At 47.9% G+C, this 25356-nt stretch overlaps 1 protein-coding gene across 3 annotated transcripts; it reads right to left on the reverse strand.

Moving 5' to 3' along the window:
• Positions 1-900: 900 nt before the first annotated feature.
• On the reverse strand, positions 901-25356 carry LOC132406477 (TLC domain-containing protein 4-B-like). Of its 3 annotated transcripts, none has more exons than XM_059992201.1 (8): positions 25247-25356; positions 14299-14454; positions 12739-12828; positions 8343-8401; positions 6802-6896; positions 6618-6691; positions 1315-5259; positions 901-1242 (listed from the first exon to the last, which is right to left on the reverse strand). In XM_059992201.1, exons 2-7 carry the CDS (start codon positions 14439-14441, stop codon positions 4950-4952), a joined length of 771 nt encoding a protein of 256 aa, XP_059848184.1. In that variant the 5' UTR covers positions 14442-14454; positions 25247-25356; the 3' UTR covers positions 901-1242; positions 1315-4949. The 3 variants fall into 3 exon arrangements, with proteins under 3 accessions (XP_059848184.1, XP_059848183.1, XP_059848185.1); XM_059992200.1 differs by having other exon boundaries at positions 901-1247; XM_059992202.1 differs by lacking the exons at positions 901-1242; positions 25247-25356 and adding an exon at positions 8818-8851 and having other exon boundaries at positions 4308-5259; positions 14299-14437.

The following is a 25356-nucleotide window of genomic DNA, read 5'->3' on the forward strand; positions in this document are numbered from 1 at the left end:
GCACCCAGAGGAAACCCACGCAGTCGCAGGGAGAACGTCCAGGCAGCAGTGGGAATTGAACACAGGTCACTTGTACCGTGAGGTGTTGTGCCAACCACAATGCTACTGTGCCAGCCCTTCAGCAAAGTGTCTGGATATTTTTAAGGCAAAGGTTGATGGATTCTTGATATGCGAGGAGATGAAATGTTATCTTTGCTAAAGAAGACTACAGTTATAATCCAATCAGCTATGACCTATCGAACTGGGGAGTTAGCCTGAAGGGCGAAGTGATCTACCTCTGCTAATTTGAAGGACCAGGTCTACGTCGTTACAGCCCAGCATGTCTTACCACTCACTGTGATGCTGTTAGAACACAGGAGGGTGTGGACTGCAGGGAGGGGTGGAGGTACAATGGCAATCTGGGTGGAAACAGTGCAGAAGTTCAGATTATACAACTGTTGTCTATTTTCTCTATCAAGATGCACCATAGTCTTCCCCTGCTTGGTGTTCCTACCTTTGTAAGAATTAGTTTGGCCAGAGATGCCTATAGAGTAATGGGCAGGGTATCCCATAGACCACAGCAGGGTATATCTGCTACCCTATTTGGTAAGTGTTTAAACGATTTTTGCTCCCCGTGGCATTTTCTCTTGAATGTTTCCTAAAGCGGGAGAAATTCTGCTTCTGTTTATAATTCCTTACAGCTGTAAGTGGTTCATGTCAGTTGCTGAGCTTCCAACCCCAATGAGACAAATTGGTGAAAACTATCCAGAACAATAGCTTGTTTATGGATCCTGGCGTGTATGTATCGCTGCTCCAGGCCAGCTTCTATAGTACCAGACAGAAGGCATTCCCATTGATCCTTGGGAGTCGCTCACCGGTCCATCGCAAAGCTTCTGAAACAGCAACAGGCTTAGCCAGATGTCGATTTCAAATATGTTTATTCAATCAAGTCACAGGATCTCAGTACAAAAGGTTCAGTTCTTCCCATCTATCAGACCCATTATCCAAAACAACAACAACTATGACTCCAGGTTGATTATCAGTGTGCAAATCCTCTCACACTGGAGGTGAGAGCATTGGAAAGCTTGCAGAAATCATGGAATTACTAAAATGTAGACGGCCATTCAGCCCATCAATACTCTTTGTACAGTAATCAAATCAATCAAACCCTTTCCATATTATGTAATGATAGGCCATTATAGCCATTAAATCAACACCAGCTCATCAGAACAAACCCGTTCCCTTTTATCTATTCCCACTCCACTCACCTCAACTCTCTTCCCCTACCACACCCCGCCCCCCCCCCCCCCCCCCAACAACGATTCTACCACTCACACACAGGATAATTTACAGTGGCCAGTTAGGCCACCTCTCTGTACTTGCTTGAGGTGTGGGAGGAAACCAGAGCACTCGGAGGAAATCCACACAGTCACAGAGAGAAGACGTGAAGTGCAATTAGATCCCTGTACTCCTTCTGTGCCTTTCTATTTTCTTTGTGAACACCCGAACTCAAAAACAATCCCACACCTACACAGAAGATAGTTTTAATCTAAACCCAAGAAAGTCTGCAGATGCTGGAAATCCAAAGTAAAACACACACACACAGAGTGCTGGAGGAACTCAGCAGGTCAGATACCATCTAAAGGAAAGAGCAAACAGTCGATGTTTTGGGCCCAGACCCTTTTTTTCCAGGACTGAGAAGGGCAAAGATGCAAGAATAAAAAGGAGGCCAGTTGGAAGCTGATAGGTGAAACCGGATGGGTGGGAAAGGTCAGGGGCTGGAGAAGAAAGAATCTGATAGGGGAGGAGAGTGGACAATAGGAGAAAGGGACCCAGGCAGAAGGAAGGGGAATTTGTTCACTGGAAGGAGAAATCGATGTTCATGCCATCAGGTTGGAGGCTACCCAGATGGAATACAAGGTGTTGCTTCTCCACCCTGAGGGTGGCCTGATCTTGGCACAAGAGGAGGCCATGGATCAATCGGGAACGGGAATGGGAATAGGAAGTTTTAATCCAGCTCAGTTGGTTTCATCTGGACCGTGGCAGCCACTGGAACAGTGAAGCCAGCTTTTCAGTGAGGCACCATACAAACTGGGAGCATCTGTGCTGAATTAGCTAAAGCAATAAGGCACACGTAAGACAGAATGCACGAGGAAAACAAAGATTCCAGGCGCTTGATGGGCTAATGCTTATCACTTACCTCAAGGAGACATGCTGTGTCATTTCAAAGGTCAACATTTGTTTTGTTGAAGAGGAATCTTTGAGATAATGATCCACAAAGCTTTTAATAAATGAACCGAGTATGGTCCAGAGAGGGCAAATGAAATGTGACTAAGGCTGGGTGGAAGCAGAGGAAGATCCCACTGTACAGAAGTCAATAGTGTCTCCTCGGTTTGTATGGCAACCGAAAGCCATTGAGTGGACAGTGACCTTGACCCCAGCAGCAATGGGAAACTGAATGTCTCCAGGTAACGTGTTTGTCTCACCCTGACTATTGTCAGCGACACCTGCTTCAGAATTAGCATCTGTTCTGGCCGCAATGTTACTATACAAACACAGAGACACTCCTGCTATGCTCGCCCTCTGAGCACTTGGCCATTATTGCACATAAAATACAGCTCATGACTTAAGGCTTACTTATGGCATCCCCGGGATGTCCCAAAGAGCTTTGCAGATGATTAACTGCTGGTTAGTGCAGTCATGTAGCAGCCAGTTTGCACAATCTACACAAACGCAAAGGGGCAAACCAGTCAACGTAGTTAGCAGAAGTTGGCTGAAAGATGACTTTAGGCTGTGCATTGGTAAAGCTCTTTGCTTGAAGGCAAGGGTGACGATTGAACTTATTCTGCCGCAGCACGGTTGCGTCAAAGCCTCACTGTGGGAGGGGACGCGTTGGAGGGAAGTTTCCTGGTTGGCTGCAAGTGATGAGACGCGCAATGGCTTTAGTGGTAAAAGGAGAGAGAGTGATGATAGAATTATATGTGCTGGGGTGTGGTGTCAATGCGAAATGGTCAGCATTAAGATCCGGAAGATCTTGGTTGACCCAGGGACTAGTTGGTTTATGTGTGAGCAGGTGAGGTGGGCTGGGGGTTGGTCACAGACATCAAGTGGCTTTGGCCCTTCCGACCGTGCGCTAGAGAATGCAAAGCTGTTGGCCGGACAAGCACTGCCGTGACAATAACCTCGGGAGACGGCACATGGGTGATTCCAGGAGATGTTTCGAAACTTCATCGGGAATCATTGTGGGGAAGCTTCTAGATTGTTTCGAGGGGAATGAGGTGACTGAGGAAGTGCTCAACTCATGAAGATGTGCAGCAACATGAGGCAGGTGTATAAAGCAGAAGGTGGCTCTCAATGTGAAGGAAAGTAGAACACAAGAGGGCGATTTTCTTACCCATTGCAGTCACTTGATCTCCCTTCCCATCACTCCCTGTGGCCAGTGCCACTAACGTTCCATCAACGCGCTCCTCACACTTTACGTCATCCTGCCGTGCCACTCACGTGACTTGTGCTGGTGTTATTTTGTGGCTGTGTGTGACTATATGTGCTGTGTTTTGCACCCTGGCTCCAGGGGACCGTTGTTTTGTTTAGCTGTATACTTGTGTACGGTTGAATAACAATAAACTTGAACTTCCAATCGCATACAACACTGCTTACTTGTAAAAGCCAGGTCCAAATATGTGACTGGATGCCTCTGTCCTCTGGAGTTAAAGGCCCATATTCCTTTAGTGTTTAAATTATTCTCTACTGAGTTTTTTAGTTATTTCTGCACTTGGATCTCTAATCACATTCCGTACACTTTCTTTCACAAAGCCTGATTGGATGTGGATCCAGAAATCCATATAAATATACAGGCATTTCCATACCTACCATGCTACATACTTTGTTTGAGAATTCGTTGAAATTCAATTGACATGATTTATAAATTACTAGCCCATGTTGGCGCTCTGGTAAAATTATTTTACATCAGCAGTTGACAGTTACATGAAGAGGTAAAGCAGTACCTTTGACTGGGTGAGTGACCCAGAAAGCCACTTACATTTCACCAGCTAAGCTGAAATTGGAAGATCTTCAAGTGTTAATAGAGCGATGTGGGTCACTGTTGCGACACTATAAGAGTGTGCATGCATGGCTTGAGGTTGGTGGTTAAGGGAATGAGGTCTCCTGACATTATTCACCATTAGGTGGCCAGAAATAGCCTCTCTGTTTAGCGAGGCAAGAAAAATCCTCGCGAACCTGAGAAGTTCTGTTCTGCAGAACAGAAGTTCTGTAAAACGGGACGGAGAGGGATTGCGGTCGAAGGCTCAATGATTTATCTTGCCATCAGGTCGGCAATTTAATCTACAAAAAAAAGGGGAGGGGGAAGGGGACTGGGGTTTCAAAGTTCTAAGTAAATATATTACCAACAAAGTACCTATATACGTCACCATATACCTTGACATTCATTTTCTTGTTGGCATGGACGGAACAAAGTAGTACAAGTTTGCCCTAAGTTGTGATGCAAATCAATCAGATAAGAATCCAGATTCTATCCTGGAGCACAGCTCAGCCAACATGGTCTGAGACAGACAGGTGTCCAATGCAGGATTCTCTGTGCTGCAGATGTCTCAATGGGCCAGCACGACAGCTGGGTCCTGGATGGTCCCGGAGTGCATGAACTGGATGCACAGAGCCAGGGGACAGGGCCTACAGGACTGGGCCCACTGGTACTGAGGCATTCCCCATGCTCAAGGCTCAGGTACAGGCAAGACAGAGAACCAATGTAAATTTCTGAGGATTATCAAATTAAAATCTGGGAGCAATCACAGAATCAATCCCATCTCTAGTCTGTGCCTAAGTTTTGGAACACCAACATTTACAAATTCAATGGATTTACTATATTTGATCTAATTTTTTGACGTTGCTGACTGATTAATTGAAAGATTAACGTGTAAACAGGTCAGTCTTGTCCTTTAAGCCAGGCCACGTGTCTAGGAGTTCTTATTGAGTTCAGTTTTCCGGTGCTTGCGGGACAGGAACAGAATCTTCCAACAGCCTCTGGCAATTTTGTACATCCAGATGGTGTTGAGAATATCCAGAGCGACACTGGATACGATCCAGGCGCACTGCGGGCCCAGCCCAAGGCGGTGGAAGGCGGCTGTGCCGAAGCTGGAAGCCACTTGGTGGTAGTAGGATGGAATCACAGCGATGCGCACGAGGAAGAAGCTGACGGACATGGCCACGCCGTTAAGCAGCACGAGCCTGGCACTCCGGGGGAAGCCCAGGACCTCAAAAAACCATCTGCAGTGAAACACAGTGCATTTATTCGCACACTCCTCCTCCCCCCACCACCAGGGGCAGTGTAGGTCCCCATCCCAGCCACCATTACTCCCTTGGCAACTCAGGGTCTCCACCACACCGGCCACCAGTGGCAATGGCAGGTGCACCAGAATCTTTGACAGGAGTGCTCTATGACCAGGAAGCACCATCTCTGCTCTCCGTTGGCCGGCCTTTCGAACCATGCCCCCCCAATCGCGATTTAACCTTAGTCTAATCACAGGACATAGAAACATAGAAAATAGGTGCAGGAGTAGGCCATTCGGCCCTTCGAGCCTGCACCGCCATTCAGTATGATCATGGCTGATCATCCAACTCAGAACCCTGTACCTGCTTTCTCTCCATACCCCCCGATCCCTTTAGCCACAAGGGCCATATCTAACTTCCTCTTAAATATAGCCAATGAACCGGCCTCAACTGTTTCCTGTGGCAGAGAATTCCACAGATTCACCACTCTCCGTGTGAAGATGGATTTTCCTCATCTCGGTCCTAAAAGGCTTCCCCATTATCCTTAAACTGTGACCCCTTGTTCTGGACTTCCCCAACATCGGAAACAATCTTCCTGCATCTAGCCTGTCCAATCCCTTTAGAATTTTATACGTTTCAATAAGATCCCCCCTCAATCTTCTAAATTCCAGTGAGTATAAGCCTAGTCGATCCAGTCTTTCTTCATATGAAAGTCCTGCCATCCCAGAAATCAATCTGGTGAACCTTCTCTGTACTCCCAATTTACAATGACCAATTAACCTACCAATTGGTACGTCTTTGAGCTGTGGGAGGAAACCAGAGCACCCAGAGGAAACCCCTGAGGTCATGGGGAAAGCACGTGGAAACTCCTTACAGACAGCGGTGGGAATTGAACCCAGCATGCTGGTACTGTAAAGCGCTGTGCTAACCACAATGCTGCTGTGCTGCCCTGAAATGACTGCGCGGGCTGCGTCATCCTTCACTGTCCAGTGAGTGCAGCATGCTCCACCTGGGTCTGCTCTGCCTCATTCATGGATGACGATGTCTCCTTGCAGCCCTGGGCATATTGATCACTCCCTCGCCACAGACCTCGCTGTTTTACTGGATTAAAGGCACTGCCACTTGATGGCAGATACAGGTGTGAGCCATAAGCGTAGCGGGGTGGTGATTCACATTTTATTTGATGAGTTTACACTAAACATCAAAGCATCGAACCGAGAAAATGAGCTGGCCATTATTTTACGCTTCAGTCAGGAAAGGCACAGCTCGGCACCTTCTGCAGCTCTGCCGAGAGCTCCCGAAACCCGGGGAGCAACCCATTGCCCACGCGATACACAAACTGAAAGGCAACTTACCGCTGATTTACAAAGGGCGTGGAGAGCTCTGCAATCAGTCGGAAATTAGCAAAGTAAGGGAGGAGTCCCCGAGCCTGTGAAAGAGAACCAAGGTGAGAAACGTGATCCGGAAGAAGAAAGGGAACAGAGGATTGGGGTTATTTCTGCACCCACAAAGAGGAAAGCTGCTTGCCCCTCGACTTACCAGCACATACTGGTAGGCATAGAGCGCTGCCAAGTGGTGGCTGATGAAATACCTGTCTCCTAGTGTCTTCCAGTGCCACAGGAGAAGCATTAGATCTGCAATAAGAGTGAGAGTGTAAGCCAGACAAAGCCAGCAACCAATGAAAAGTGTGTGAAACGGCAAAGCCACTGACCAGTAAGAGCAAGGGCGTCAAGAGCACAAAAGCCAACGGCCAATGAGAGCAAAGGAATGAAGGCAGCAACCAATGACAGCAAGACTGAAATGCACAAAACCACCAACCAATAAGAGAAATGGGCAAAGCCACCGATGAGAGCAAGAATACAAAATGAGAAGACCAATGAGAGAAGGAGAGTAAAGTGGGGAAAGCCAGGGACCAATGAGAGCAGGAACGTGACGAATGCAAAGCCAGCAGCCAATCAGAGCAGGATTTTGATGTGGTCAAATCCAAAAACCAGAAATAGATGGGCGCAGCTAGTGACCAGTGTGCAACTACAAGGGGAGGAGTCAGAGGGGAAGAAGGCGAGTGAAGTTTGTGAAAAAGCCAGCAACCCAAGTGAGCGATGCTGGTTAAAGACCGCGACCCAGTTAGATAAAAGTAGATTTTAGACAATCTGATTACACATTGGCCAACATTGTGGTGTAGTGGCATTAACATCTGCCTATAGCCCACCCAGGAATGTCTGATGGGGCAGTATAGATGGCTTTCCACCATCTAATCTTAATCTATACTGCGTAAGCCTCGCAAGTGTGGGCAGTGTGGATAGAACTTTTACTCTCTAGCTAATCTTTCCTTTGTTTTGGCTCTCCCTCAGGCCCCCAGTTTTGTGTAATTATTTTGCTCATTTAAAATCACTGCATTTAACTAAATTAAAAGTTAACCTCACTGTCCTGGATACACTTCAACTCCAGCTCTGCACACCAGTCCTGGAACGCTTCCAGGAGTGAACAGTGAGTGGACTCAATGTCCTCCTTCTATAAGGACACTCAAGCACAGATGTGACTCAGAAGAGGAGCTGAAGTTGGCGTAGAGACAATGTGATGGTCCGCAAACTTTCTGACCCATTGCCATATCTGCCCTGGCTGTCTTTAATGGACAGTTTTGGGAGAGCTTTATTTTACACTGAACTTCTGCTGGCACTACCCTTGATGGGACAGCTAGAGTGAAATGTATTATGGATCTAATCTGTATCGCCTCTGCCTTGGGAATGGTTGATGGGATGTTGTAGAGCAGGGGTTCACTGCCCCCTTGGTTAAAGGTAAGGGTCCGTGGCATAAAAAAAGCTGAGAGAGATATTTCCTCTGCTTCTATCTTATGCAATCTTTGTTCTGGGGGTGTTTGATGGAACAATGTCTAACCTGCGCTGTGCCTAACCTAAAAGTATGTGATGGGGCGAAGAGGGAGCTTCGTTCAGTTTCTGATGTGCATACCTATCCCGAAAGTGAGGAGCAGCTGAAATAAAATATCTGGAATGAAAGTTTTAGAGATTCAAGTGTGGAAATCATTCATCTAAAGACTTGCTGGGAGTGTGTGCAATGCTCACCATTGATCAAGTAGCCTGAAGCGATTGCTATGTTAACCTTGACTAGTCTGGGATCCCCCCTGTAAAACACAAGAGCAAAAGCTTCAGTTTTCAAAGGGTCCTGGGCTTGTTACCTTGCTGTCAGCACGAATGACATTATAAGCAACTGGCACAGTTCACAGAAAGCATCAACAGAGCCCATTTTCAGGACACAAGCTGCTCATTGAGTAGATGCCTGGATCCTGGTGACAGTGACTAAATGTGGAGTCAGGTGAAGAATGGAGTGAGGATGAGAGCAGCAGCTTGGGAAAACCCTGAACCTCCTGAGAATAGCGATAATTGGGTGCGGTTCCAAAATGTGGGGTGGGGGGGGGGTGGTGGATAAAGCTGGAGGAAAGCAACAATTGCTCAGGAAAGCACATCTTCATCAGACATGAGAAGGAGATCAGAAAGCAGTGAAGGTGAATAAGCTAAGTGAAACAAGCTGAAGTCCTGCCTGGGAGATCTGAACTTCTTCAAGGTAGGTTTTCCTGGAAAAGAAGTGGGAATGCATTAAATACTTAGTGGTCCAGGTTAAATCCCTGTTCTGTGAATCACTAGCATCCATTTGAGGGAACAGAGGATTAAGATCTCACCTGCAGAGCCTGTGTGAGCCGTGCAGCTAGTTGCTGCAACAGTCATGTAAACCATCGACAGATCTTCCACAATCACAAGATCAACTTTCTTGGCAGGCAGCTAGGATGCCGTGCAATCCAAGGCTGATTAAGTGAAAAGCTGTGGACCTAGGAATTCTGTCCAAACCTTGTGTATAAGCTCACATTCCAGTGGACATTGATCCATATGATGGGTTCGGGGTAATTAATAATTTCTTGTGAAACACCAGCAATGTCTGAAATCTAGCAGATGAGGGCATGTTCTTCAAATGTAGTGTGCTCTAATAAGCAAAACATCTGGATTCCAAGTTCACAGCAGATGTTCACACACACTATTTCCATCAGGATAGCAACCAGGAGCTTTGAATGAGGCCAGCTGTATGGCCCTTATACCAAGGACAAACACTGAAGCCAAGGTAAAGCATGGCCCAATGACCCAGAAACTAGTGCCGCTGGGAACTGAATCACAGAGCCCAGGTCACAGGCAGCAGAGGGAGATCTCTGAATCATTCCAATATCCTAAATGTTGGAGGTGGAAGAGAGCACTGAATCACTGAGGTCTGGAGTCATCAGGAAGTGAAAGGACAAGTAAGACATGTGGGACTTCAATAGCCTCAAGTGTTGCATTGTCTTGGAATTAATTTAAAACTATTCTCAAAGTTGAAATACCGACTGCTAACTGAACACTGGTAACAGAGGGTGGTTGGGGAAGAACTCATTTTGTTACCTCTGAGGCAAACACGAGGAAATCTGCAGATGCTGGAAATTCAAGCAACACGCACAAAATGCTGGTGGAACGCAGCAGGCCTGGCAGCATCTATAGGGAGAAGCACTGTCGACGTTTCGGGCCGAGACCCTTTGTCAGGACTAACTGAAAGGAAAGATAGTAAGAGGTTACCATCTTTAATTGAATCTCTTACTGTCTTGCCTTCCAGTGAGTCCTGACAAAGGGTCTCCGCCCAAAATGTCAACAGTGCTTCTCCCTGTAGATGCTGCCTGGCCTGCTGTGTTCCACCAGCATTTTGTGTGTGTTGCTTGTTACTTCTGAGGTACAGTTTTGAGATTGGTTAGATACCAGAGATGTATTTTTCTTCCCCAAAAATGGCAATTCTGGCTCAGTCCATTAAATTTAATTAAATGTAACCACAAGATAATCACACATATTAATACAAACACAGCAAAAAGACAAATGTACAAAAATTCTGGAGGAACCGAGCAGGTCAGGCAGCTTCCACAGTCGACATTTCGGGCTGAGACCTTTCATCAGGACTGAAAAGGAAGGGGGAAGAAGCCAGGATAAGATGGGGGGGAGGAGAAACACAAAGTGCAAGCTGAAAGGTGGTGGTCGAAGTAATAAGGTGGGAGGTGGTATGTTTTAAAAGAAAAGTTTGCTGGAGGAGGAGGAATCTGATAGGAGACGAGAGCAGACCGTGGGAGAAAGAAGAGTAAGAGAGGGACCGGGGGGAAGTAACAGGTAGGTTTTGATGAGAAGAGGCGGGGGGGGGGTGGGGGTCAGAGTGGGGAATTTAAAGAGGGGGAGGGGAAAACTGGATGTTGCAGAAGTCATTGTTCATGCCATCAGGTTGTGTTGGAGGCTACTCGGATGGAATATGAGGTGTTACTCCTCCAATCTGACAGTGGCTTCATCATGGCAGCGGAGCCCACGGACCGATATTCCATGAATGGGAATGGGGAATGGAATAAAGATAGCTGGCCACCGACAAATCCTGTCTTTTGCAGATGGCGTGAAGAGGTCCCCTGATCTCCATTGGGCCTCATCAACACAGAGGAGTCGCGCTGGGACTACTGGATACAGTAGATGACCCCTGCATGGCTGGTGAAGTGTTGCCTCACCTGCACGGACATTTTGGGGCCCTGGATGGAGGTGTAGGAGAAGTGAATGGACAGGTGTGGCGCTTTTTCTTCTTGTAGGGTTAAGTGCCAGGAGGGAAATTAGTGGGGAGGGTGGAATGGACAAGGGAATCACAGAGGGAGTGACCCCTGCAAAAAGCAGAGAGCGGCGGGTGGGGGTGGGGGGGGGAGGTAAAGATGTGTTTGGTGGTAGCATCCCATTGAAGATGGCTGATGTCGCTGAGAATAATGTGGAGATGCGGAGGCGCATGTGATGGAACCCCATACCCCTGCTGAGGCAACTGAAAGATGGGGTGAGGGGTAATATCTGGGAAATGGAGGTGACGCAGGTGAGGGCAGCATTCGGTAATGGTGAAGAAAGGTGAAACCCTGTTTTTTTTTGTGGAAGGAGGACATCCCTGATGTCCTGGAAAGACTCATCTTGGAAATGGATGTGACATGGACGAAGGAACGGAGAACAGGGAATAGCATCTTTGCAAGTGACAGAGTGGGAAGAAGTATAGTCAAGTTAGCTGAGAGAGCGGGAGTCAATAGCTTTATACAATATATTGGTAGAAAGGTGGTAGAAATGGGCAGAGTGGAGGTTGGAGGCAAAGTTGATGAAACTGACAAGCTTTGTGCGGGTGCAAGCAGCAGCACCAAAGCACTTGTAAAAGATTTGGGGAGCATTACCAAGAAAGGCATGGAAGATGGGCTGTTTTATGTAGCCAACGAAATGGCAGGTTTGCTGGGCCCCTTGGATTCACCTCTGGTTTGGGAAAAGCGGGAGGGACTGAAAGAGAAGTTGTGGAGCTTGAAGACCAATTCTGCCGGATGGAGGAGGGTGGTGATGGATAGGAACTGGGGAGGTCAGTTGTTATGGAAGAAGCAGAGAGCTTTAAGGCCTTCTTGTTGGGGGACAGAAGTGTATAGGGACTGGACATCCACGGTGAAAATGAGGTGATCAGGGCTAGGGAACTCAAAGTTGAGAACACGTGGAGGACCGTAGATGTAGGTAAGAAGGGTCTGAACCAAGGGGGATAAAATTGGGTCAAGGTATACAGACACGTGTTCAGTAAGGCAGGAGCAGGAGAAACAGTAGGCCAACCCTGTGTTCGTACTAATACATTTGATCATCAAAAAATCTACCAATAACCCACAATAACCGAGTGAGCCAGAATTGCCATTTTTGGAAAAAAAACATCAATTGTGCCTGACTAATCCTGAAACTGCACCCCAGAAGTAACAAAAATAGCTCTTCCCCAAACACCCTCGGTTCCCAGTATTGGGTTAGCAGTCGGTACATCAGCTGTGCCAAAAACTTTGGAAATAGGGTTTTAAAGTAACCCCAACGCAATGATGTAACCCTTGAAGCTATTGAAGTCCCACATCTTCCTTGTCCCTTCACTTCCTATGGGCTTCAGAACTCAGTGGTTCAGAACTCTCTCTGTCCTCACCCGTGTCCACCACTTAGGGTTAGAGATTGCTCTGTGTTTCCAGCATCTGCTGAATCTCGTGTTTAAAAAAATATTACCACAATGAGAGATTCTTCCTGATAACAGCAGACAAATCTGGCAACATGGTCTCAGAATACGAAGGAAATGAGGGGGAGATCACAGGGAGAATGGAGAGAAGGACACTGAACGTATCAAGACAGACGGAGATTAGTGGGCAAGCTGCCAACAGCATTGTTCAGTACGTCCTGGGCTGGGGAGCTGCTGTTTCCTCCACAATTCACCGTCTTGAGCCAGCAAATCCTGCTGCTTCACACTCGCAAAGGGTTGGGTGCCCTCTGAGGCCTTGCTGCTGCCTAAAACTGGTGCCCGCTGAGGGTTTCTTTTCAGTTTGGTCCCTGCCCTTCGGTACCTGCAGATTTCACTCAAAGGCTCATGCTGGGACTTTCGGGCTCTTACCAGATTCGGTCTCTGTTGACGTTGTCATCGAACCAGAGGATGTACAGAGCCAGACTCCCAACTACGAGAGCATGAATTGTGGACACGCACCTGCGGAGGAATGGCAAAAAAAGTTGAGTCCAAGCACGAACAATAATGGACCGTAAGACGCGATCAGATCAACACCAGGAGATCCCAGGTTAGTCTGGACATGTATTATGTGTATGTTGAAGGCACTGATTCCCTCAGAATCTTACTGGTGGTACGTTTCTCAGTGAAAGTTAACCAGTGATTACTGGACTAAGACAACAGTGTCTCAATTTCATTTATTTGCAGGTTAAGCATCTGTAATTAGAAGCTGCAAAGTAAACTCACCCAGAGATCTATAGTTATGTCCAACTTACTTGTACAGTCATATGCTCCACATTCTTGCTGAGCGGGTGCTCCCATGTCTGACAGATCAGCAAGGGAGCAAGATGACGGTATGAAGCGGCCCTTCAGAAACCGGCGATCAGCTCATCTGGATCGAGGTGCTGCACCTGGTTGGGCTGTTGCCTCACCGGCCCAGCAGCCCGGGTTCAATCCTGACCTGTGCTGCTGTCCGTGTGGAGTCTGCATGTTCTCCTGTGACTGCCTGGATGTCCTAGAGACGTGTGGGCTGATAGGCCACTGTAAATTCCCTCTGGCGGGTAGGCGAGGGTAGACTCTGATGGGGAGCTAACAGAAGCGTGGGGAGAATAAAATGGAAGTACTGTAGGATTGGTGTATATGGTTAGCAGGGACTTGGTGGGCCGAAAGGCCTTTCCCACGCTCTCTAATTCCTACGGTTAAAAAGCTGTGGCAAGCGGAGTGGTGGACAATCATTGTGCGATTACGTAAAGGAAACCTTGGAACTAACCTGCGCAGCAGATGCACCAGTGAAGATGGCTCTCTCTCCTGCACCTGACGTGTGCTTTGTCTGCCCTGGGAGTAGTCAACTGGACGGGATACGTGGAAGCTGGAGCAGACTGGAGGGGAGAGAGCCCCTCTGCAGTGTCTGGAGCAGGCGACGTGAGATCTGAATGCGGATCCCTTAGAGCAGGGGCCCCCAACCCATTTTATGCCATGGAACATGGTCCATGGACTCCCCTCCCCGCCCTAGAGAAAGGAGGATGCATCAAGTTCACAATACTAGATGAGAGGCAGAGGTTGTAGCTGAAGGGCAATGGGCCTCAATGTAGGAATGCCAGTCACGTCCAATGGGATACACTCCAGGTTACTGAGGGATGGAAGAGTGGAAATGGTGGGGATTTTAGCTACATTCTTTTTCCTTGGATATGGAAAAGTGTCTGAGGTTGACACCATAACCTGGTTAACGTCTGGGGACAAGTAAGGTAGAACTGAAGCAACATTTAGATGCATTTAGACGTTGTCAAACACGCCTCATGGGAGCTGATCTGAAGGCTGTTGGTAACACTCACTGACTCGACAGCCCGCAGAGACTAATAAACACAGAGCAGCACCATCAGCCCAGGGGGGTGACCCCGCGGGTAAATCCATCAGGAACTTTGCACTGTTTACCAGAACGCAGAGGTCAAGTACCTGGAGTGCCATTCCGTTTTCTGCGCCTGAGATAAGCCACTGTAACCCCAGCTGAGCAGAGCGGAGAGGCGCGGAGTTATCACGTGGAAGAGGAGCTGGAAGACAAAGAGGCTGGCCACAACCACCAGATATGACCCATCCATTCCTGCGGGACTCCTGATGAGAGAGAGCACAACTCAGAGGGGTGAACAACTTGTCGAGTACCTGCGCTCGCAGCTTGGCGAGGCGGCTTGCTCCTGCCCGAGGTTGCCCGGCACTGGGTCCCGGACGGGAACACCAGGCGCATTTATAGTGCTGTTAAATTGGAGGATAGTAGCGCTAATCCCACCTGATCTCTGCAATAAATAGAAGCGCCTTGTTCCTGTGGTTTTAAAATTAATCCTCTCCCATTTCTGCTTGAAAACTAAACCACAGGCCGTTTCCAGCCTGCTCCTGGATTAACAGTTCACAGAGTCCAAACATTTCTGAAAACAACAAACCTTTCCAGAATCCCACTGTGCCCCGTCCAACTACCTGAGGCCAACAAGCTGTACGGAATTGCTCAGTGTCTGGGTGTTCGTTTGCTGATCATTCCCTCAATCAGAATATCACCCTTGTGTGAGACATTATCCTGGAACTTATGGAATCTAATTCTCACACACAGAGTGACGTTCATGAGTTTTCACTCAGTAGTACGTACACACACACACACACACACACACACACACACACACACACACACACAAAGTAGAAACGGGAATCGGTGACTTTGCCTGTTATTCTTGCTTCAACATTTAATAGCTAAAAGGTTATTTCTGCCCCGAGCCAATTTCCTTGCTTCCCTGCGCATTCAAATGGCTACCCAGCTCAGTTTAGAGTAAACTTGACTGAAGTATACTTGGATGGAGAATTACAAAATTAACTACCCTCTGAATGAAAAGACTTATCCTTATCCCAGTATTAAGGGAACATTCCTTACTCTGAGAGTGGGACGCCTGGTTCTAGACAGCCTAATCAGGAGTCAGTTACCTGATGTTGTGGTGTTCACTTGCTTGCAGATAAGTCATCACCAGCTGAGGAATCCTCAGTATGCAGTTGTTGGTGTTCCTCTCTGGGAGTGCTCCTGTTTATACAGGCCTCCCCCGTCCACCATTTGCTTGCCTCTGTCCTGACTGCCCCCTCAGCTGACCTTTGAATTCTATTGTCTCGCGTTTCTTTGGCTCTCAGGGGCTCGTACATGGTGTCCATTTTGTCTGTTTAAGGAGTTATAGGAAGAGAATCATGCTTCTACATCTTCTCGTGCCGTTTCCTGCTTTGCCTGCGTCAGAACCTCCGCAGAGTCCTTCTCGGTCTTGGCGTACCGAGATCAGCGACCGTGGATCATGCCCCTGTACTGCCAGTTTGCGTTCCCATAAACGGGTGAAGAGCTTATGCCCGACAGAACCGGGACACCAGGGAGGTTCTGGCGCAGGCACGGGAACTTTTAGAAGCGTGGTTCTCTACTGATAACTATGTAAGCAAGCATATCGAAATCGACACCACCCACGAACCCCTAAGAGCCAAAGAAAGGCCACGCAATAGAATTCAACAGTCAACCGAAGGGGAAGCCAGAGAGGATGGAGGCAGTCGAACGGGGGGGGGGGGGGCCTACAGAAACGTGTGCACTCCCGGGGGAACCACCAACGACTGCGCACTGATGCTGGCACCTCGACCGGTGACGGAACGCCTACAAGCCAATTACCAAGCTCAGCAAGAGCACCCACGACACCAAACACCTCAACCCGAGCCACCAATATTCACCACCCCCCCGTGGTTAACTAATTTCTTCACTGATTCTGTGATGCTCTGTTTGAATTTTGTGCAGCTCATTGTCACCCCTCATTCTGTGTTAACCCTCCTCGGGAGAGCACAGCCAGCGCAGAGTGAATACGGTGACCCTTGTCGCTGTTCCCCGATTGCAGGTGTCAACTCCCCTAGGCAGGGAGATCGGGCAGGTACACGACATTCCACGCGTGAGCTCACCAGCAGAGCATCTTTACTCTTGTACTCACCGTAACTTTAAATGTTTCATACACACCAACAGAGCAGACAGCCCATTCATGTTTCTGCTCTCTACCAAATGCAATAAGCATATACAACAGGTCATCTCTGTGTGACAGAGAACACACATCATAGTTCAATAGTCTGTTTCATTATTTTGTCCATTATTATTGCACATTGGCAAATTTTTATTGTGTATATTTTTATTCTGTACTTTGTTAATATTATTATCATTTTTATAATCATAAAACATAGAAAACATACAGTGCAATACAGGCTTTTCGGCCCACAAAGCTGTGCTGAACATGTCCCTACCTTGGAACTCCAGAAGCTTCACCCGTAGCCCTCTATTTTTCTAAGCTCCATGTAGCCATCCAGGAGTCTCTTAAAAGACCCTATCGTTTCCGCCTCCACCACCGCATTCCACGCACTCACCACTCTCTGCATAAAAAACTTACCCCGACATCTCCTCTCTACCTACTTCCAAGCACCTTAAAACTATGCCCTCTCGTGCTAGCCATTTCAGCCCTGGGAAAAAGCCTCTGATGTGTGTTTTTTTAATGTTGCTGCTGTAACAAAATAATTCCCCACTCGTGATCAATAAAGAGCTTATTATGAACATCAATACCTTTCAATCTCTCATGATTTAAAAAGTTCTCCATACTTTCTATTTTTTTTCCACCAAAGCAGAGTACCGGATATGATATTCCATGGGGCACAGTGGTTAACACAAGGCTCTGCAGTACCAGTGACCCGCGTTCAATCCCGCCACTGTCCAGGAGGAGTTTGTACATTCTCCCCGTGACCGCACGGGTTTCCTCCGGGTGCTCTGCGTTCCTCCCACAGTCCAAAGACGTACCGGTTGGTAGGTTAATTAGTCAGTGTAAATTGTCACATGATTAGACTGGAAGGGCCTATTCCACGCTGTATCTCCACAAATAAGTAATCTGCCCATTCACTGAGCTGGCCATATTCACCTAAAACATCTCCCTCAACCTATACTACCAGCTAGCTCAACCTATATCGCCACCTAGCTTTGCTCTCGGAGATAGCAGGCTCTGTATCTGAATTATTTTACAAAAACTTAACAACTGCGACCCCACATGAATCACAGCATCCCAAACTGATCATGAGCTGTTTAGTCCTTCTCTGACTATTAATCAGTCCTCAATTCAAGCCAGTACATCACACACAATCACAGGCTCTAATTCTGCTCATAATCCCTTGACTGGTACATTATCTGTAATTCTCACGGGACCACGCTGAACAATTCTCCCACCCGCCACTACATAGCTCCACATCAACTCTATCCATGATTATTTCCTCACACTTTTGTTAGCATTTTCCCCTGAGTAATGTCAGGCTACCAGATTTGAAGTTTCCTTCATTCTGGAGTGATTCCCAATCAACCTTTTCATAAACGAACGGGCAGTGGGAGGGGAGCAGGGGTTACCATCGATGGGAACCACTATAGAATGAACAGAATTTTGCAAGGTTGCAATGAGTAGAGAGATTTTTAATCAACCCCTCGCCCAGTGTGTAGCACACTCCTGCTTCAAAACATCCACCATTGTCCCTGTACCGAAGAAAACCAAGGTAACATGTCTGAACGACTGGCGTTCTGTCGCACTCACCTCAATCGTGAGCAAATGCTTTGAGAGGCTGGTCAAGGACAACATCTGCAGCTTGCTGCCACCCACAGTGGACCCCCTACAATTCGCCTACCGACACAACCGATCGACAGACGACAGCACTTACACACAGTCCCCACTCCCCTGCAGAAGAGGGATGCTTACGTGAGAATGCTGTTCTCAGACTACGTTTCAGCATTCAGCACCACAATCCCCTCCAGGCTCGACAAGAAGCTCCGAGATCTTGGCCTGCACCCCTGCCTGGCAAGCTGGATCCTGGACTTCCTGTCGGATCGCTAGCAGGTGGTAGGGATGGTCTTCCTCACCTCTGTCCCTCTACACAGGAGCCCCCCTTGGGTTGTGTCCTAAGCCCCTTCCTCTACTCCCAATACACCTACGGCCACAGCTCCAATCAGCTGATCAAATTTGCAGATAACATGACAGTGATAGCCCTTATTTCTAATAATGAGACAGCCTACAGAGGAGAAGTCAACACTCTAAAATCATGCTGCCAAGAAAACAAGCTCTCCCTCAATGTCAAAAAAACAATGGAGGTGATCATGGATTACAGGAGGAATGGAGACAAGCTAGCCCCTATTGACATCAATGGGACTGTAGTTGAGAGGGTGAGTAGTTTTAAGTTCCTCAGTATACACATCACCGAGGGTCTCAGGTTGTCTGTACATACCGGCTGTGTGGTGAAAAAAGTACAACAGTGCCTCTTTCACTTCAGATGGCACGAGTCTCCAAATCCACAGGACTTTCTACAGGGGTGCTATCGAGAGCATCCTGATTGGCTGTGTCCTCGCCTGGTATGGAACTGTACCTCCCTCAATCGCAGGGCACTGCAGAGAGTGCTGCGTATAGCCCAGTGGACATGAACTTCCCTCGGTTCAGGGCATTTACAGCAGCAGGTGCGTAAAAAGGGCCCGGAGGATCATCAGGGGTTCCAGCCGCCCCGACCACAGACCGTTTCAGCTGCCTCCGCCTGGCAAACGGCAAGGCCAGGACCAACAGGCTTCGGGACAGCTTCATTCATCAGGCCATCAGATTGATCAATACACATTGATCTGGTTGCATATCTGACTATACATACATGTTACAACACAATTTTGCACATAATAGTGTTTGGGCAATATCCTCCCACATCTCCCCTCTTTATTGCTTGTACATTGCGATGGAGGAGCAACATAAAGATTTTTACTCCCTTGGACATAATAAATAAATAAACAAATATCGACTCACGCAGCACAGAAACAGGCGTGACTCATCCACGTAGACCAAGATGTCTATCCGAGCTGGTCCTGACAGCACTGTGCAAAAGTCTTAGTCACAAATGGATAGCTAGGGAGCCAAAGACTTTTGCACAGTACTGTAGTAATTTTATGAATTGCACTGTACTACTACCGCAAAAAATAAATTTCAGGACATATGTGAGTGATAAACCTGATTCTGATATGGGTCTCTGTTGTGGACCAAGAGTGGGAAGGGGGCAGGGAGCGGGGATTCATGGTTGTGAAAAGGGGTAGGGAGTGGGAAGCAGCAGAAAGACATTCTGTAATGATCAATAAACCAATTGTTTGGAACCAAATGAGCTTGTCTGGTGTCTCAGGGCTGGGTGTGACTGCACCCACACCGATCTCCCTCCATCCGACATTCTTTCTCCGCTACCTGTCTCACACCCCTCCCGCGGCACTCCACCCTCGCCATTCCCAACATCCTTTGCTCCCGCCAACAACTCGCTTCCTGCTCCACATTGACCAATACAGTACTCTGCAAAATTTTTTAGGCACCCTTGTTATTAATGTGCCCAAGACTTTTGCTCAGTACTCTATGTCCCTCCATTCTTTTCCTACCCATGTACCTGTGCAAATGCCATTTATCATTGTTCCTACCTCTATCACCCACTCTGGCAGCATGTTCCATACACTGACCATCTTACCCACAAACATCTGCCTCAGGTCTTTAAATAACTTCCCCCTCACCTTAACCTTTCCCCTCTAGTTTTAGAGTCTCCTATTTTTGGGAAATCTCTCTGATCTTTCTTTGTATCTAAAGATCACCAAACCAGACCACTTCCTGTGAACCTCTTAGCGTCATAGAAAATTACAGCACAGAAACAGGCCTTCCGGCCCATCTGGTCTGTGTTGAACCATTTAAACTGCCTACTCCCATCACCACAGCCCTCCATACGTCTGTCCAAACTTTGCTTAAACTTTGAAATTGAGCTTTAGTACACCACTTGTGCTGGCAGCTCATTCCACACCCTCACCATCCTCTGTGTGAAGAGGCTTCCCTTCATGTTCCCCTTAAGCTTTTCACCTTTCACCCTTAACCCATGACCTCCGGTTGTAGTCCCACCCGACCTCAGGCATAGGAGCAGAATTAGGCCACGAGATGTGGGTTGGCAGGTCACTACAACAGCCCTCGGGAAGGTGGGTTGTAGGAGATTAGAGGAAAACAGGTGTAGGAATGGGTGCCATGGGAGGGCTGGCATGAACTCAATGGGCTGAATTGCCTCTGTCTATATGATTAGGAAATATAAAATATGAAGGTCACAGGGCACTACTGGTCTTTCAAATCCCACCACAGCAGCAGGAATTGGAATTGTTTGGTTAACGATCTGGCACTTCCAAATAATACATCAACCAGACATGGTAACGATGACTGTTGTATATTTAACATTCCAGAAATCTTATATATTTATATAAGCATTTTTGTTCATTTAAATAACTAATGACAGGCTAAATGCAAAAATATGTTAATTGCATATGTCATCACACTGACATGCAACACGTGTGTGCCTCACATAAAGTTAGTGATGAAGTTCGACCCGTATTCCTGGAGTCCCGTCTTTATTTGAATTAGATTAATGTTTTGAAGTTACAAAACATAACATAAAGGGAAAAAAAACAGGTTTGTCATGAAAACCCATCCGGTTTACTAATGTCCTGCAGGAGGAACTCAGAAAGTGCTTACTCGCTCTGACCTGTACATGACTCCAGACCCATCCAATTAGGGGGCTGATTCTTGCAAGTCATAATCAGCTGGGCAGCTGTAGCAGTACCACTACATTCAAATGTAGGAGGAACGAAAAGGAACGGACCTCCTGTTGTGATGGAAAATAACTGGTTCTTTGCGTCTCAACAGTAGAGGCCTGGACACACACAGTTTTAATAATAAGGAATTTATTTACAAGGGGAAGTCGGGTCAACACAAGCAACTACAATACACAGAATACGGTGTGGGGACAGGGTACAGTTACACATACAAAGAACAAGGGAAAAGCACTACAACAGCTATCCCCCTTGACCTTGGATAGTTGCGGCTCCCTCACCAGGACAAACGATAGACCTTCCCAAACATAAATCAATGCACTTACCTTCAATGAGGTGGTCTGTAAGAGAGGGCGAGCCAGGGACAAGTCTCACCTTTTAAAGCATGGGGCTGGGTGAGATAATCCAATTAAGGTGACCAATAATTTAGGTGTGCATTGATTAGTTGGGAGGGACCAAATGTTGATTGGCATGTGGTGTGTCCTCCGACCAGCCAGGTGGCAGTGCGTCTGTCACATGGCCGGTATCTCTGGATACACCTCCGGATACAGACACGCAAACCAAAGCTTTTCACTGTACCTCAGTACACGTGACATTAAAAAAACCAATACCAATTATGTTAACCTAAGCATCAAATGGACAATTGACTCCCAGTGTGGTCCACATGACAAAGTCCTCTCTATAACCATCTGGTGACCGTGACCAAGGTGGGAGAGGAGTCCCACAGACTAATTAAGGAAAAGTCCAACACTCATATTACCACACTCCTCCGCCACAAGCCCCGGGTCCGTCTCATCCCACTAGTATGATGGATCCATCAGCAGTGTGTAGAAAGCAGTCCTCAGCATTGACTCCAGATTGGAAGCAAACCTTCTCCTGACTGCCACTCCCCCAGCTGATCGATCACCGCTCCTCCACTCGGGCAGTTGTAGTAACGAGGTGCAGACTGTGTGCTGTCCTGGTTGGTGGTCGGCTTTGTCAGTCACCAACGATGGGTTGGTGGCGCCGTCACAGACAGTGCTGGTGGAGACCTGAAGGATACGGCCACCAGATCGGATTAACGGCAGGCGACGAGTGAATTGAGCTGCAGGTCAGGCTCTGTGGCTCTATGTGACAGATGCTCGTGAAGCCATCGGTGACCACTACAGAGTCCTTGTGGAGACAAATTCCCGAGACACACTTCTTGTGTTGTGCAGCATTACAGCAGACCTTGAAGCTCAGATCTGGGCAACTACAAGGTGCTATTGACAAAAAAAAACCCAGCAGAGATACACATTCCAACAAATGCCCTCACGTGGATCAGCACACTCCTCGACCTGTCATCACTCCCAGAGCAGGACATTACCTGGTCCAATAAGGAAAGCAGCGAACACTCAAGTGAACTTGACTGGCACCTCATTATACCCCTGCAAGCCTTAAGGTTGTCATAACTGGGGAGGTAGCGGGGATTAGCTCCCACTGCCTATTAAATGCTCCCAGAAAACATGGATCTCAAATAGCCTCTGGCAACCGAGTCCAGCTCCCGGCCTTCACGCGTGGCTTAGCTACTAAACTTGGTGGAACCATTTCTACTCATAGCCCTCAATTTACTGATCTTCCTAAAATGTATCCACCTTCTCTAAACACTCCCACTCATTCAGCCTCCACAAGGATGATTCACCACCCTCTCTGAGAAGTTCCAGTTTTTAAATCACCACCGTCTGTAATGTCCAAGATCCTCCCACCAGCGAGAAATATGTCATGTTCCCCTCAGGATCTTAAATATTTCAATGAGATCATCCCCTATTCTCCTGACCTCCAAAGAATACTGATCGAATTTCTGGTGATAGGACAGCCTCGGAATTAATCTGGTGAACGTCCCCTAAACTCTCTCCAATGTCTGCCGGTACTTTATTAAATATCATCACCATCATTATGTGTGACAAAGGCGACCAGAGTCTCCATGACCACGACTGGTTTTGGCGGATTTTGTTTTTGTGTAGAACTGGTCTGCCTTCGTCCGGGCAGTGTGTTTACGAGACGGGTAACCCCAGCCATTATCAATACACAGCGGGGACTCTCTGCCTGGCGTCAGTGGTCACATAACCAGGACGTGCGATATGCACCAGCAGCTGATAAGGCCATCTACCACCTGCTCCCATGGCTTTACTTGACCCTGATCGGGGGCTCAGCAGGTGCTACACCTTGCCCAAGGGTGACCTGCAGGCTAGCGGAGGGAAGGAGCACCTCACAGCTCCTTTGGTAGAGATGTATCTCACCCGCCACCAACCTTAAATCAGGGGACTAATATTGTGCAAGGTGTTCCAGGTGTGGCCTCTCCAGTATCCTGTACCGTTGAAACAACACTTCCCAATCTATAAACTTCACTCCCTCCTTTGCAATAATGCCAAGCTGATATTTACCTTGCTCCATCTGCCTGCCAATTTGTGCACGATTATGGCTACATCCCTTTGTATACCTAGCTCACCCCACCCCCCATCTCTGAACAAACTTGCTTTCAAAGTAATGGAAGGTGTCGAATGGCACTTGCTCACCAATGCCCAGCTCAGATTTCGAGAGGAAGGTCTGGCTGCAAACCTCGTCACAACCTTTGTCTACGATGGACAAACAAACTTGTGTCCGGAGGTGACTGTCTCTGACATAAGTGTAGCATCGTCCTGCCCTAACAAAAATGAAGTCTATTTATTCATTGATTGAGATACAGCATGGAATTGGCTATTTCTGCCCTTCATGCCACGCCGCCAGCAATCCTCTGATTTAATCCTAGACTAATCACGGGACAATTTGCAGTAACTGATTTACCTACCAACTGGGACGTATTTTGGACTGTGGGAGGAAACTGGAGCACCCGGTGGAAACCCACGCGGCCACAGGGAGAACGTACAAACCCCTTACTGGCAGCGGGTGGGAATCGAACCCGGTTTGCCTGTAAAGCGTTGTGCTAACCATTACGTCACTGCGCCGCCCCAAGTCAAAGGCCAATCAACGGCTGGGATCAAACCTCGCCCAAAGGGGTCGTCAATGGACATAATTGCACCCCCAGGGTACAGCAGCAGTGCCCCGAGCCTGACGAGAACCTTTTTTTTAATCAATGACCCTTCTTCCATCACAGTGTCAGCGGTGTGCCACTACCAATGGCACGATGGCCAAACGAAGCAATGATCATCTCCAACCACCTCCCTCTGACAATGGCCATCTCCAACAGGACAGGACTTCACCACCTACCCTTGACATTCACTGGCCTTACTGGGTCTTCACTGACTCTCTCCATCAATACCCTGTGAGTCAACATTGAGGAGGGACTCACAGGGGCCAGCAGGTAAGGAGTTAGGCGTCCTGTGGAGTGATCCACATGTCAAGGCACTTGATGGGACACTCCGCTTATCTATATGATTATGGAGGCAACATCTTTCAACCAGCACGACATTATTCATTTCAAAGCACCTCAACCACGACCGAAATTGTCATTCCCTCTCCCGCCAGTGCACAGCGAAGTACCAATTAGAAAAATGCACAGCCCTTGGCCGGGCCACTTTGTCAGCACTTTGCAAATCCACCACTTCTCTCAACAAGAGTACAGGGGGCACACCATCACCTGCAGGTTCTATTCTGAGCTGCACACCACCCTGACTTGGAAACACGTTGCCAAACCTCTTATCACATCCTGGGACTGTCCGCACCCTCCCCGGGCACCTTCACCAGCACTACCGCCGCGGGTCAAGGGCTGCCTGCCTCCCACCTCCTCAGCGGCATAGTCAAAGCTGATAGTCACAAGCACTGGAACGCTCACTTGCAACGGGGGCCGCCGGCACATGGAATCATTTGTGACCAGGTCCTGCTAAAAAAAGAAAGCTGGAAAGAGCGCAGAAGCAGGTGTCACATGAGGGTTTCTCCCAGGTGCTCGTTCCCCCCGGCACACTGTGAAGACGCTCGGGGTGGTAGGTTAATCTGTCATATGGGTGATTGGGCAGATCTGGCATGTGAGCGTGTCTCATGCATGGAGATTTATTTATTGTCTCTATCCCATTAACTTCTTCAATGTTTCCGCAAACTCCGTTGCCAGTTCCCCATGGAGCGTGTTCTCCGCTATTTCTGTGACCTTTAAGGCGCTGACAGTCACAAGTTGTTTACTTTTCCCCCATTTCCCAAAGCAGCTCCTCCTGCACCAGCCCGAGTACCTGCAGGGGCTCACACCCACACCGCCCCACTTCGCCACTTACTTTAATCATACACTTGACTTACACTGATTTATGACGGGCCCCCACACATGCTCAGTGCCGCCTCCTCCTCATCCTCGGAGTGACTCTCACCCGGAAATTCTGACGCTCGTTTCCGGACTCCCCCGCACTGGC

The sequence above is a fragment of the Hypanus sabinus genome, chromosome 16 (assembly GCF_030144855.1).
Source record: "Hypanus sabinus isolate sHypSab1 chromosome 16, sHypSab1.hap1, whole genome shotgun sequence".
In the NCBI taxonomy this organism is placed as follows: domain Eukaryota; kingdom Metazoa; phylum Chordata; class Chondrichthyes; order Myliobatiformes; family Dasyatidae; genus Hypanus; species Hypanus sabinus.

Bases quoted from the DNA above. Each gene is read 5' to 3' on its own strand.
- LOC132406477 (XM_059992201.1), bottom strand. From the start codon at position 14,441: ATGGATGGGTCATATCTGGTGGTTGTGGCCAGCCTCTTTGTCTTCCAG. The intron at 8,402-12,738 runs GTAAGAGCCCGA...TGTGTTTTACAG, and splicing joins GTCAACAGAGACCGAATCTG to GGGGGATCCCAGACTAGTCA. The intron at 6,692-6,801 runs GTAAGTCGAGGG...TCTCTTTCACAG, and splicing joins ATGCCTACCAGTATGTGCTG to GCTCGGGGACTCCTCCCTTA.